The sequence below is a fragment of the Styela clava genome, chromosome 1 (genome assembly GCF_964204865.1).
Source record: "Styela clava chromosome 1, kaStyClav1.hap1.2, whole genome shotgun sequence".
Lineage (NCBI taxonomy): Eukaryota > Metazoa > Chordata > Ascidiacea > Stolidobranchia > Styelidae > Styela > Styela clava.
The window spans coordinates 5,638,084-5,651,478 of record NC_135250.1 but is presented as its reverse complement, the minus strand read 5'-3'; the positions used below and the strand labels follow the sequence as shown (position 1 = coordinate 5,651,478).

At 35.0% G+C, this 13,395-nt stretch overlaps 1 protein-coding gene across 8 annotated transcripts in view; it reads left to right on the top strand.

Annotated features, from left to right (window-relative positions):
• Positions 1-4,985: 4,985 nt before the first annotated feature.
• The window catches only part of LOC144428237 (cholesterol transporter ABCA5-like), a 30,098-nt gene continuing 21,688 nt past the window's right edge, over positions 4,986-13,395 (top strand). For all 8 annotated transcript variants that reach the window (XM_078117222.1, XM_078117212.1, XM_078117214.1 and 5 more), the window contains exons 1-9: positions 4,986-5,118; positions 5,936-6,108; positions 6,645-6,711; positions 7,595-7,742; positions 8,315-8,424; positions 8,794-8,927; positions 9,420-9,506; positions 9,711-9,852; positions 10,586-10,774. In XM_078117222.1, the coding sequence (XP_077973348.1) occupies positions 5,026-5,118; positions 5,936-6,108; positions 6,645-6,711; positions 7,595-7,742; positions 8,315-8,424; positions 8,794-8,927; positions 9,420-9,506; positions 9,711-9,852; positions 10,586-10,774 (1,143 nt within the window). In that variant the 5' untranslated portion in view covers positions 4,986-5,025. The remainder of the gene's footprint in view (positions 5,119-5,935; positions 6,109-6,644; positions 6,712-7,594; positions 7,743-8,314; positions 8,425-8,793; positions 8,928-9,419; positions 9,507-9,710; positions 9,853-10,585; positions 10,775-13,395) is intronic.

Below are 13,395 nucleotides of genomic sequence, written 5' to 3'. Positions count from 1 at the left end.
GCAATTATCTAAGCAATATTGTGAGAGGCCTGTATAAGGTTTCGAAGCTCGAGATTGTAAATGTGTTTGTAAAAGTTCAGCGATTACCAATGCTGTTGCTATGTTTGCCAAAACTGCGGAAAACGTTTACAATTTAATCTATGTGGCCATCGGTATCATTCATGGAAATGATCTTTTCGACTACATCCAGAGTCAAGTCATTAGTCTATTCTCAAATCAAGTCGCTGTTATTTGGGGCTGAGTGAGTTCCATGGTACCCATTTGGCCGATCATATTTGTAATTCTCATTAGATCTCGGTCAGTGACAGTTTCGCGATCTCTGCTCTGTTGAGCAATAACTTCGCAAGAACGTATCATCATTTTGAACGGTGAAGTAGGCCTATCCCATCCAGGGATAGTTATGTGCGAGAGGATTGTTGGACTCGCCACTGTAGGGTGGTTCACGTAACCGCTGGTCGGTTACGGCTTCCACTATCATCAAGTCCATGTTTCCGAAAACAAATACCTAACTAATCCCATACCCGACATGAAATGGTAATCGAACGAGAGGCTGTGGTTCGCCATATGGTTGAGCCGTCTTATCCACTTTCCCCTCCCCCGGGATGAATACGTAAATCCAATCCTACCTGCGAGTGACAAAAAGGCCCAACTTTTCAGGTTTTCAAAGCTTTAGGTTTGACATAATAAAATTATCGTCAGTCTGAGACTGGAATTTAACATTCACTTTGCTGGCGGCAGGGCCTATTTTGGGGTTTAGAACAACAAAGCTTTATCTCAAGTATTTCTCCTATGTTGGAACCCTCAACCGTTTATGAAATGGTACATCTTTTCAATCTTCACCCAAAGTCTGTTACACCCCACCCATGCCACATCGGTCGGCAGGTGCGAGACGATTGCTGTAATTTGGGCTCAGGCAGAAATTTTCGCTGACGAATAAAAAGGTTTTCAAGCTACAAAAATGTGCTATGTATACACAGAAAAATGATTTTTTTACATTGAAAATGGGGGCTGGGGTCCCGCACCCACTCCCTGGACTCCTTGCAATCGTACAGTAACGTACGGTAATCTTCTCGTAACATCTGGTCGGTTAGGGACAAATAAATATAACTGATTACAGAATCAGGAGATATGAAAATGGTATGAAAAGCCCACTACTGAGAAGCATATACGGTATATAAATAGGTATTATACAGAAACAACAATATTCGGACCTCCTGAAGTATGCGCACCAAGATGGCGCACAACCGGAACTTAGGTTTTGTACCAGGTTAGGATTCAGGATGTGCGACATCCTGGTGCGCATACTTCGGTACCCAATATTCGTTATTTGTTCAAGTAAGCTGAACGTTGGCAGTTGTCTTTTTAAACATCTATGCCTCGGGATAAGATTGGACAATTAAATATTGACATCCCATCACCTGTGACCACTTTCCCCGCGAGACCTAGCATCGAAAATGTTTGTTTATGCCACTTTATGTTTTTTCATGGGCGGCGGGTTTTTGTATGACTAAGGTCTAATAAGACGCGTGATGCTATATTTCCTTATTTTTTTTCAAATATTTTGATAGTTTGACCTAAGTCTAGTGGTATTTAGCTCGAGCTTGTGTTCTTTATGAAGCTACAGCTGTCATTTTCAGAGCGCTGACATTCTCATTCCTAAACTAAAAATGATTGAACAACGTTCAGCGACAATATGAGGAGAAAAAAACAAACAATTGTTCTGAAAGGAGAAAATAAATGTGTGTTTACGCAGCTCACGTGTTCCGTGAGCACATGACTTGAGGAAAACAACGAGTGAGCGATTTACAAAAAGAAACACAATGAGAAAAGTGTGGGGATGTGGAGTGAGATAATAAGGGAACAAAGTCATTGACGAGCAAAAAAATTTATTACTCGCATGGTAATTTTACAGAATTGCAGCCAAGCACGGGATTCGCATATTTGTACACAGCATGTGACTACAGATGTTTTGTTTGTGTAAGTCTGTTACACCCCACCCATGCCACATCGGTCGGCAGGTGCGAGACGATTGCTGTAATTTGGGCTCAGGCAGAAATTTTCGCTGACGAATAAAAAGGTTTTCAAGCTACAAAAATGTGCTATGTATACACAGAAAAATGATTTTTTTACATTGAAAATGGGGGCTGGGGTCCCGCACCCACTCCCTGGACTCCTTGCAATCGTACAGTAACGTACGGTAATCTTCTCGTAACATCTGGTCGGTTAGGGACAAATAAATATAACTGATTACAGAATCAGGAGATATGAAAATGGTATGAAAAGCCCACTACTGAGAAGCATATACGGTATATAAATAGGTATTATACAGAAACAACAATATTCGGACCTCCTGAAGTATGCGCACCAAGATGGCGCACAACCGGAACTTAGGTTTTGTACCAGGTTAGGATTCAGGATGTGCGACATCCTGGTGCGCATACTTCGGTACCCAATATTCGTTATTTGTTCAAGTAAGCTGAACGTTGGCAGTTGTCTTTTTAAACATCTATGCCTCGGGATAAGATTGGACAATTAAATATTGACATCCCATCACCTGTGACCACTTTCCCCGCGAGACCTAGCATCGAAAATGTTTGTTTATGCCACTTTATGTTTTTTCATGGGCGGCGGGTTTTTGTATGACTAAGGTCTAATAAGACGCGTGATGCTATATTTCCTTATTTTTTTTCAAATATTTTGATAGTTTGACCTAAGTCTAGTGGTATTTAGCTCGAGCTTGTGTTCTTTATGAAGCTACAGCTGTCATTTTCAGAGCGCTGACATTCTCATTCCTAAACTAAAAATGATTGAACAACGTTCAGCGACAATATGAGGAGAAAAAAACAAACAATTGTTCTGAAAGGAGAAAATAAATGTGTGTTTACGCAGCTCACGTGTTCCGTGAGCACATGACTTGAGGAAAACAACGAGTGAGCGATTTACAAAAAGAAACACAATGAGAAAAGTGTGGGGATGTGGAGTGAGATAATAAGGGAACAAAGTCATTGACGAGCAAAAAAATTTATTACTCGCATGGTAATTTTACAGAATTGCAGCCAAGCACGGGATTCGCATATTTGTACACAGCATGTGACTACAGATGTTTTGTTTGTGTAAGTCTGTTACACCCCACCCATGCCACATCGGTCGGCAGGTGCGAGACGATTGCTGTAATTTGGGCTCAGGCAGAAATTTTCGCTGACGAATAAAAAGGTTTTCAAGCTACAAAAATGTGCTATGTATACACAGAAAAATGATTTTTTTACATTGAAAATGGGGGCTGGGGTCCCGCACCCACTCCCTGGACTCCTTGCAATCGTACAGTAACGTACGGTAATCTTCTCGTAACATCTGGTCGGTTAGGGACAAATAAATATAACTGATTACAGAATCAGGAGATATGAAAATGGTATGAAAAGCCCACTACTGAGAAGCATATACGGTATATAAATAGGTATTATACAGAAACAACAATATTCGGACCTCCTGAAGTATGCGCACCAAGATGGCGCACAACCGGAACTTAGGTTTTGTACCAGGTTAGGATTCAGGATGTGCGACATCCTGGTGCGCATACTTCGGTATCCAATATTCGTTATTTGTTCAAGTAAGCTGAACGTTGGCAGTTGTCTTTTTAAACATCTATGCCTCGGGATAAGATTGGACAATTAAATATTGACATCCCATCACCTGTGACCACTTTCCCCGCGAGACCTAGCATCGAAAATGTTTGTTTATGCCACTTTATGTTTTTTCATGGGCGGCGGGTTTTTGTATGACTAAGGTCTAATAAGACGCGTGATGCTATATTTCCTTATTTTTTTTCAAATATTTTGATAGTTTGACCTAAGTCTAGTGGTATTTAGCTCGAGCTTGTGTTCTTTATGAAGCTACAGCTGTCATTTTCAGAGCGCTGACATTCTCATTCCTAAATTAAAAATGATTGAACAACGTTCAGCGACAAAATGAGGAGAAAAAAACAAACAATTGTTCTGAAAGGAGAAAATAAATGTGTGTTTACGCAGCTCACGTGTTCCGTGAGCACATGACTTGAGGAAAACAACGAGTGAGCGATTTAGAAAAAGAAACACAATGAGAAAAGTGTGGGGATGTGGAGTGAGATAATAAGGAAACAAAGTCATTGGCGAGCAAAAAAAATTATAACTCGTATAGTAATTTTACAGAATTGCAGCCAAGCACGGGATTCGCATATTTGTACACAGCATGTGACTACAGATGTTTTGTTTGTGGCTATGAATGAAAAGTACCGGTACCCGTTCCGTGATTGAAGCAAACGCATAAAATAAGAGAACGATTTAAAACTTTTTCATTCAAAAAGTAGCAACGCTGCAGGGCATTTAAACAGTTATTACCAGTTGAGTTATTGATTCCGCCAGGTAATCTAGCTCTGTACTTAGCGAGCAGCCCATAAATTCCAAAAAAGTATGGTATGCTGGTATGGTAAATGATAAATATTAGTTTATTTCGACTACAAGTATTTGATAATATATATATATATATACGGCTTACAGGATCTGGAATGAAAACAAATCTTTGAATAACTAACTTCTGCATATTATATTTTCAAATCGAATCTCGAATTTAAAAAATTTTGAATCAGATTTTTCCGAATATGAATATGTTGAGGTTTTTTCTTGAATGATTCTGTTTGCTCCAAATCATAACATAACAAATCTAGGACAGAGGAACATGACAATAGAATACTGGCACGCAAAAATTATAGATAACAAATAACTGGATACAATTCTCATACCCAGCATGGACTACTAACGGGATGACGGGCTGTGGTTCGCCATATGATTATGCTGTCATACTGACTTTTCTTTTCCCTGACATAAATTTGAAAATCCAATCCCATCCATTAGTTTAGGAAGTTATCAATCACAGAAATCAATATTTTATCAATATCTTTCTCATGCCGTCATGTCTGCGTCACGATCATTTTGTCTTTAACATTTAATCACAGTTATTTAATTTTAGGTTTCTTAATATAATATAATTATTATGCCGCCTGAAGTAACAATATGGCGGCAAACTGTCACTCTAATAAAGAGAAATTTTATCGCAAAAATCAGAATTAAACAAGCTACAATTCAGGTATTTGATATTTTTAATTACTTTATTACACTATAGAATTTGTGTGTATAATACTAGATTATTAGTGATTTTCTATATTTTTAATAAATATTTTCTGTTCAAGCAAATGGCTCATTCGAAATCTACTGAATATAGCAATAACATTTGTGAAAACTATATAACACAACATTAATCAACTAAACAAACTTTGTCTAGTTCACTCCAGTCTGCTTTAGCTTCAACCTAATTTGGAAAACCCCATGAGTGAGAAATAGCAGAATCTTCACTAGCTTGCTAGGGCTAGATTATCTTGGTATTAATTATGCTGAAGTTGGCCATGAGCCCAACTTCAAACTTTTCATTTAATTCATTATTTACGTTCCATCCAAGTATTTTCAAGAAGTTTTTTGAATTGAACATACTTTCGCCTTACTATTTCGTAGCTTATTGCTATCCGATGTTAGTTTTTTTTGAGGTGGGTCACGAGACTTGACAAATTCTAGCTTCATCTGACTGATGAACAGTGACTCCGCGGTGTGGCGCATTGTGTTAAGCGTTAGCAATATGCTCGCTACCGCACCTCTGATTACCCTAAGTAGGTTGGCAAGTTCAAATCCCTTGGTTATGGTTATCCCAGGGGATGGTCATGTGCCAGAAGATTGCTAGATTCCTCTCCCTCAGGATAAATATGTAAATCCTATCCTAACAGTGATTCGATTCGACTTGAGACTTTGGGTTCAGGAATTTCTACCCAACCCCGATAATAGGAATGGTATTATTAACTTAAGAATTTCATTTCACACAATTTCTGTAACAAGTTTTTCTGATTGTATTTCAGGAAGTGTTTATGCCAATCTACTTTGTCGTTCTCCTTGCTGTATTGAAGTCATTTGCTTATAAACCTGTTGCTCTACCAGCGATACCGTCATCAGATATAGCTACAACTGTTATATCTCCTCCTCCGACCCTGCGAACGATCTTTACTGCCCCAAATTTTGTTGAAGCTCAAACGTAAGTATAAGCAATTATGTTTAGCAGTTGGTTTGGTTTACCAATTGGCCAATATTTGTTTAAGAAAAGCGAACATTACTATTGTAAGGATAAATCAACCTAAAACTTAATAGAATTTAGTAAATATGTTTGAAAGTTACCAATTTTTATGTTTTCGAAATATTTGCAATGTATGATGCACCGATTAATAAAATCCTGCGTTGAACGAGCGTGTTTGAAATGAAAATTGGACTTTTTACTCTTATGAATAGGGTTTTTATATCACCGCTGGTTAGTTGTGGTGTTCTCCACATGTTGTGCCCATGTATTAGAACAAATTAAAATGACTAAGTAGAGTAGTAGTCAAAAGTCAAAATTTCCAACAGATACGAAACATTTTTTAACCTGGCGTATATTTCTGGTACCGAAACTTTTTCTAGAGTAGCATATAAATTTTCCTCTACTACACTTTCTTGTCTCAAGCAGTGAAAAGATGATAATTAATTTGCATTGTACATATTTTGATATAATTGTTCTGTCAACCAATTGCTTTACAGGTTTATGAAATCACTGAATGATTCTGGATTACTTCCATCCTTGAGCTATGAAATCTTTGACTCTCAGGTAAGATCATGATTGCAAATATATTATATGATACCACGATGCCCAAATGGTTAAATATTTAAGATTTCACCTTTGCAGATTATCTGAATTCCAAAACAACCAGACTTGGTCCGGTTTTGTGATACCTACCTACCTTTTTAGTCCCTTCACTTGTACGAATCACTGATACATTGGGAACTCTTACTAGTTTATCGTTTTATACTCAATTTTTTTCCAAGAACTTCATAGCTGTTTTCCTGATCATATTGAAATGATTGAGTGGGGGTGGCGCCATTTTCCTTGATCATATTTCCTTATTTAAAAAAATTAAATTATGGTCTCCGTGCATTGCCATACCTTTAATATTTTGAAATATGATCAATACCACGTTTTTTCAAATTAATATACTTCAGAATTTCGATTGAACTAATTTTCCTAAATTTCCTTTTATCTGATTCAGTCATGAATTATTTGGTATTTTTTGTTGAACTATGTGTAAAAACAAAGGGAATGGCGATTTCAGAATTGATAAGCAAAAAAATGAAAAATAATGGTTTTCAAAATGCAGATCTGCCTACTTGATTATACGCTTTAGTATGTTTGAGACAAGTTTTTTGGGTACTCCCGTAGTGTGTATACCAGGTTAGGGTTAGGCCATAATTTTATTCCAAGTTTCCCCTTCGGGGACTGTCTGTGTTAGCCAAGTGAATAAACAACCTGCCCAAAGTAATCGATCCCTTTACACAACTTGATGTAAAGTAGGCGAACAAAATTAGTTACCTCCATATTGGTACACATACTTCTTGAGCGTCGTTTTTTGAACTGGTACATGCCAGCATCATCGATATTTTGATACTTATATTATTTTGATATTGTTTGATACTTTTATTATATTTTTCGACAGGCGGCAATGGATACAGCTTATAAAAATCTGACATCAGTTGAACAAGGGACAACAGTTGGAATTTTATTTCAAAATTCTACGATTAGACAATATGCTCTTCGATTTCCTTTCGGGAGAATTGGTGATAGCTTCGTAGACCTTTCACAATGTATGTTTATTTTTTGAAATTTGAAAACTTTGAAAAAAAAAAGGATTTTGGACTAACTGTGTCTAATTATATAATAAGCCTTTTTGCTTGTATTCTTTTTTTGCCTGTGGAAGGAATTTCAAATCAATTTATTTCGATTGATTTTGTGTTGTCTTTTAAATTGTTTTTTACTTCATTTATGCATGGTAAAATGTGGTTATATCAAGGGCTGTGAGGTCACAATCAAGTTTTGACATGTGCTCACAATCCCACTCAAGCTTTAGTCATATTTTCAAATTCTCTGGAGTTGGAATTTGAAGTTGTCGTTTCGAAAATTGTAATAATCAGCCGAAATGTTGCAAAATGTTAGATAGCTTTTATTAGCAAGAAAATCTGTTACACATACTCTACCATATTTTTGTCTTTTATGATAGACTAAATTTACAATAAACTTCAAGCGCATCTATATTCACAGTGTAAGATAGAATAGGATTTTCATATTTATCATTGGGGAGAGGAAAGGCGATAAAAACATTTCATCTTGCAAAATACCATTTGAAGAAAATAAACTAACAATATCATTGTTTTTGCAGCAAATTGTAGGCAAGGAAATGGAAGCGACACGTTTCAATGTCCAGCAAATAATTATCTTTTCTCTGGATTTGCCGGTTTACAGATGGTCATTGATACAATGATTGCAAAGGTGAAGGCAGTCCTTTCATGAATTATAGATATTTTTGTAACACTTTATTACCTGGGGTGCTAATTTATAATCAACATTTTCTTTTGTATTTTGGGCAATGCATTATCATATTTTAAATTTAGTGAATTAAATCAGATTTTAAAAGCCTGCTGGAAGTTGACAAGACTCCTATTTTTGAATGATATACACTGTTAAAAATTGAATGTGGAGAATTGATTGTCTTTGATCTTTTAAATTGTAAACGAAAATCTTCAAAAATTTTTTTTTAATTTTTAGCTACTAAGTTTTCAAAGTTTATTAAAGTGCGATTTGGGATTATGTTATTTTATTCTTGGTTGTGAAATCTAAAATATTTTAATAATTCTTCAGACAATTGATCCGAACTTTACCTCAACGACAATATCAGCTCGAATAATGCCAAAAGATGCAACTCTTTCAAACACTGATGCTTTCCTTATCATTGGGCCTCTGTACCTCGTTATAGCAATGGGACCGTTTTTAACGTGAGTAAAAATGATAGTCTAGAACAGTGTTTCCCAACCCTTTATTTCATGGCCCACTTATATTGCACAAAAATAATCTATGGCCCATTACCTTGCTCATGTAAGGGATAAACTACAAGAAAAACAAAAAAAAATAGATGGACTCCTTACATAGATAGACAAATCACTATTTAGTTTCCAAAAACAGCTTTATAATTCATTTCTAATACAATCGAATTTAACTAATTTATCAATAAGTCTAGCCCTTTTTAATTGATTTGTGGCCCACCTGAAACTGTTTCTGTTGCCCAGTTGAGAACCAGTGGTTTAGAATAATATGATTAATTTGAAATGGTCACAAGAAAAGAGGGTGAGATTTATTGTTGTTTTGTTTCGAATATGTTACATGTCACGGACGTGTCGTTCTAACGATTTGTCTTGTTTTAAATATGTTACTTACATGTTACTGGCATAATCTTAGTGATAAACTTTCATATTCTTATACTTTTCCAGTTTCTTGTTAGTTTTCGTTGTTTATGAAAAGGAAAAGAAGATCAAGGAAGGGATGAAAATGATGGGACTCAGTGATCTTGCTTATTGGTAAGTTTAATCAAGTATTCGAATAGGATTTTCGTAAGCTCAACGAATTTTTATTCGTTTTCATATCACAGCAAAATTAACGGCTATTTTCAAAAACTAGTGACTGCGTTTAATTAAGGTGTAACGCAATATGAAATGATTCTGGTCAATCCAAATTAGAGTAATTTGTGACCTACTGTCCTACGCATTTATTTTTTTCTGCAGGTTTTCGTGGGGAACGGTTTATGTTGCATCGTTGTTTGTGATGACCTTAGTTATGACACTCATTGGATATTTTGGGAATTTGTTTCCACTCAGCAATTTTTTTCTTGTCTTTCTCCTCTTTTTTATCTACGGACTTAGCATCGTGAGTTGTTTTATTATTACTTTGAGTAATATGAGAATACAGGTGATTGAGTGAGTGCTCTTTAAATATATTTTCATATACGAACTTAGAATTGTGAGTTCTTTCATTATAACTCCTGAATCGTGAGGGATTATGAGTGATTGAGTGAGTGCTGTTTAAATTTGAATGAACATTTTTCAATAAGGTTTCTTCCCATAGTTAATGGTCAGGTTTAGTTGGAGTCAGGTCAACCATGGAGTCAATTCTCACTGAAAGTTAGTTAGTGGCGATTCCTATGGATGTTTCCCCGACCCTTGACCCCAACAAAATTCTTTCTATACTTTAATATTGCAAACTTTTGCATATGCTATGTTGCGTGTGTTTTGGAGAGTTCACACCTACAAACTGATTTACATGCTCGAAATCATTATTTTTATTAATCTACGACCACGTGCCACAGGGAAACATCCATTCCTAGATAACCTAAAGTCACTTCACGTCTTCATTATTGAGGACGTCACATAAGTCCAGTTCTACTCGAGTCAAGGACTCGATCAACCCTAACAAGTAATTAATGCGATAGGGGCTGAGTATCCTCTTCTCCCTCTCAATGTTAATTTTAAAAATTTCATCATTTTATGGAAAGTTCAGAAATACACATAACGCAATTGATATTTCGCAATGCACTCAAAATTATTGTGGTCAAATTATTAGTCGAAGAAATCATCACTAATTTCACTCTTTATATTTCTAGGAAATGCTTGGATTCATGCTCACACCATTCTTCAGTAAAGCTAGAACAGCAGGAGCTGTTGGAGGATTTATTTCCATTATTATGTCGCTTGTGTTTCTCGCAATCCAACTAGCAGGCGATTTTCCTGAACCTGCCATTTGGGCAGTTTCTCTACTCTCTCCTACAGCTTTTTCATTCGCGATGGGGAAGGTGGGTTTTGGTTTATTACTTTTTGTAGTTACTGAAATGGAGTTTAATATTGCAATGTTTTTTAGTATTCAAGTTTATTTATTATTAGAATATTAACATTAGAAATTAACCCTAATTTGAGTAAAATCTGATGGCTAAGTAGTTAGAGTGGAATAAAATTAGAGTGAGTGAAATATTACGTTACTGTTTATAAATTTAACGAAGTCGAAATTGGCACAAAATATGATTTTGCTGTGCAGTGTACTTGGTTCTGATGGCGTAGTTATTAAAAGTTTTTCAGACTCCAAATCTTATGACCATCACCTCAATTTGCAAGGTTTTGAGTGCACCTCGAAAATCAACAGAATGGTGTTATGCATATAACTAATATATGATTGAATATTGTACATATTTTGGAACTGCTGGGGTAGGGAATATCAAATCAGATAGATTCTGGCTCCTACAAAAATAGTCGCTTCTTATATCTTTAGATATCATTGGCTTCTTGTAGAGAGCTTTGTTTGGAATTAGTGCCATATAAAAAATAACAAAATAAATAATTCTCCTTCAAAATTGTTCTCAGATGAAGTTTATATGTGTATGTAACTGATTTAATACTGATTTATTGAGAAATTCATTTTTATTATATTGGTAAAAACTAAAAGTCACATGATTTGTGGTACCCTACCCGAACCCACAAGTCATGTGATATTGAGATCATGTAAATCATGTGAGGTATATGGAACCAACGTTGAGTCAAGTGGTAACTGCCGCAGACTGCCATTTTTTTCAGCATCCTTTCAATCGTTCTTGACTCTTTTTTTCCTTTCGCAATTTGAAATCATTGTTTCTCGCATCGCCATTCTAAAAATATTTGAAAAAAAATTGTTCTAATATGTAAATAGCAAACTATTACATGATTTTTCATTTTTTGTGTATTTAACACTACATACCCTAATATTGGATCTAGTTGGTATTACATGCTAATTAGTAATTTTGTTGTTTTTCCCACTGTGCTATGCCTGTCTAAAGACCATGATTGTGTATATTTTATTCAAACTTTATGACTCAACATTCTTGTACCTCTAAAAATAATGAGTGCTTCACTGGTTAAGAGGCATTGGACAAGCGCAGCAGTTCGCAAACATTTTGTTCGTGCATCCCACCCACCCCAAAAAAACTTTTTTTAGACGGACACTAAGTAACAGAAAGTGAACAACCCATAAAAGGAGAATGAATTTATTTATTCATATACACGGCATTAAAAACAAGAAACAATAAAATATTTTTGATAAATACAATATGTAAATTATTCAATCACATATCAGTTATGTTTAACACAATTCTGTTAAATTTCGGGACGCCGCTCTGGGAACCTCTGGACTGGCGGCTAAATAAGATTTTAAACCTAGTACAGGATTGCTCATACCCACCACGTCCCTTCATTTGGACATAACTTGGGCGGGTAATGCTGTACTGCTGTACTATAATGCTGTCCACATTCAGACTTTTGTAATCATAGCAGTTGTCATGTACACCAAGTACACTTGTTCAGAGCCTGATTTGGAGAAAATTTGTTGAATATTTCCAACTAAATTTCCTCTTACTGTAATGTAGTGACTCATATCATTTGAAAATTAAATTACACATAACATGAATGTTTTTTGTCTGTTTAATGAAACCTATATCCGAATATGTTAATAAACTTTCTTCTGTCATTGTTCAGTTTCCAAATTGAATTACAATAAAGTTTGGTGCAGTCTCAATCTTATATTTGAGTTTCGAGTTGTTTAATTGAACACGAAGTGCATGCGAATTGTTTTTCTAAATCACTGTTATTATTTGTTGGGGCGTATTTCTGGGGCATGAAAAATCTGTTTTTATTTATTTATTATAAAACCTATATTTAAACATTACTCTCTTGCTTTGAAAAAAAAACCTAGCTCATCTCAATGAGTAAATATTTGCAATCTGTTTAAAACAAATCGTGTAAATCAGACAATACATGATACCGCTTAGTGCCTAACTACAATGATATTTTATGATGCCTTTTATTCTTGGTATGTCATTTTTTATTAGTTTAATGATCTCTTGGTTTATAGGTATATTTACTACACATTTGTCCTATTTTTTATTTTTGTAAATATTTTCTCCAAAATTTTGACTGTTCTAGGGTAAGATTTAAAATTTTTAGGAGCAAGTTTTCATAAAAAGTAAAAATTAAAACTTGTGAAAAAATGTCTCAACTCAAATAGAATTGCTCCAGTCTGATATCTGACAATGGCAATGAGTATGAAGTTTTACCCGGTGAAATAACTGTCTTAAACTCTCATTTTTTAAAGTTTAATAGCATCCATTGCTTTTCAATATTACTCTATTGTATCATATTATTATTAGAAAAAAAGAGAGAAATCAAATTTCTGATTTTCTTATATTCTGGGTATAAATTTTCAGTTAGTAAGATAACTTAAATCAAAACTCAAATTTTTTCTAATTTTTACAAAAGATTTTATAAAATTATATTACGTCTTTTACTTTCACTTATAGAAATGCTTTATGATATGCAAATAATTATAACAATAGAATAGATTTATTTTGTTCCTTTTTATTCGTTTGATGTTTTTCACAAAAGAGTTTATAAA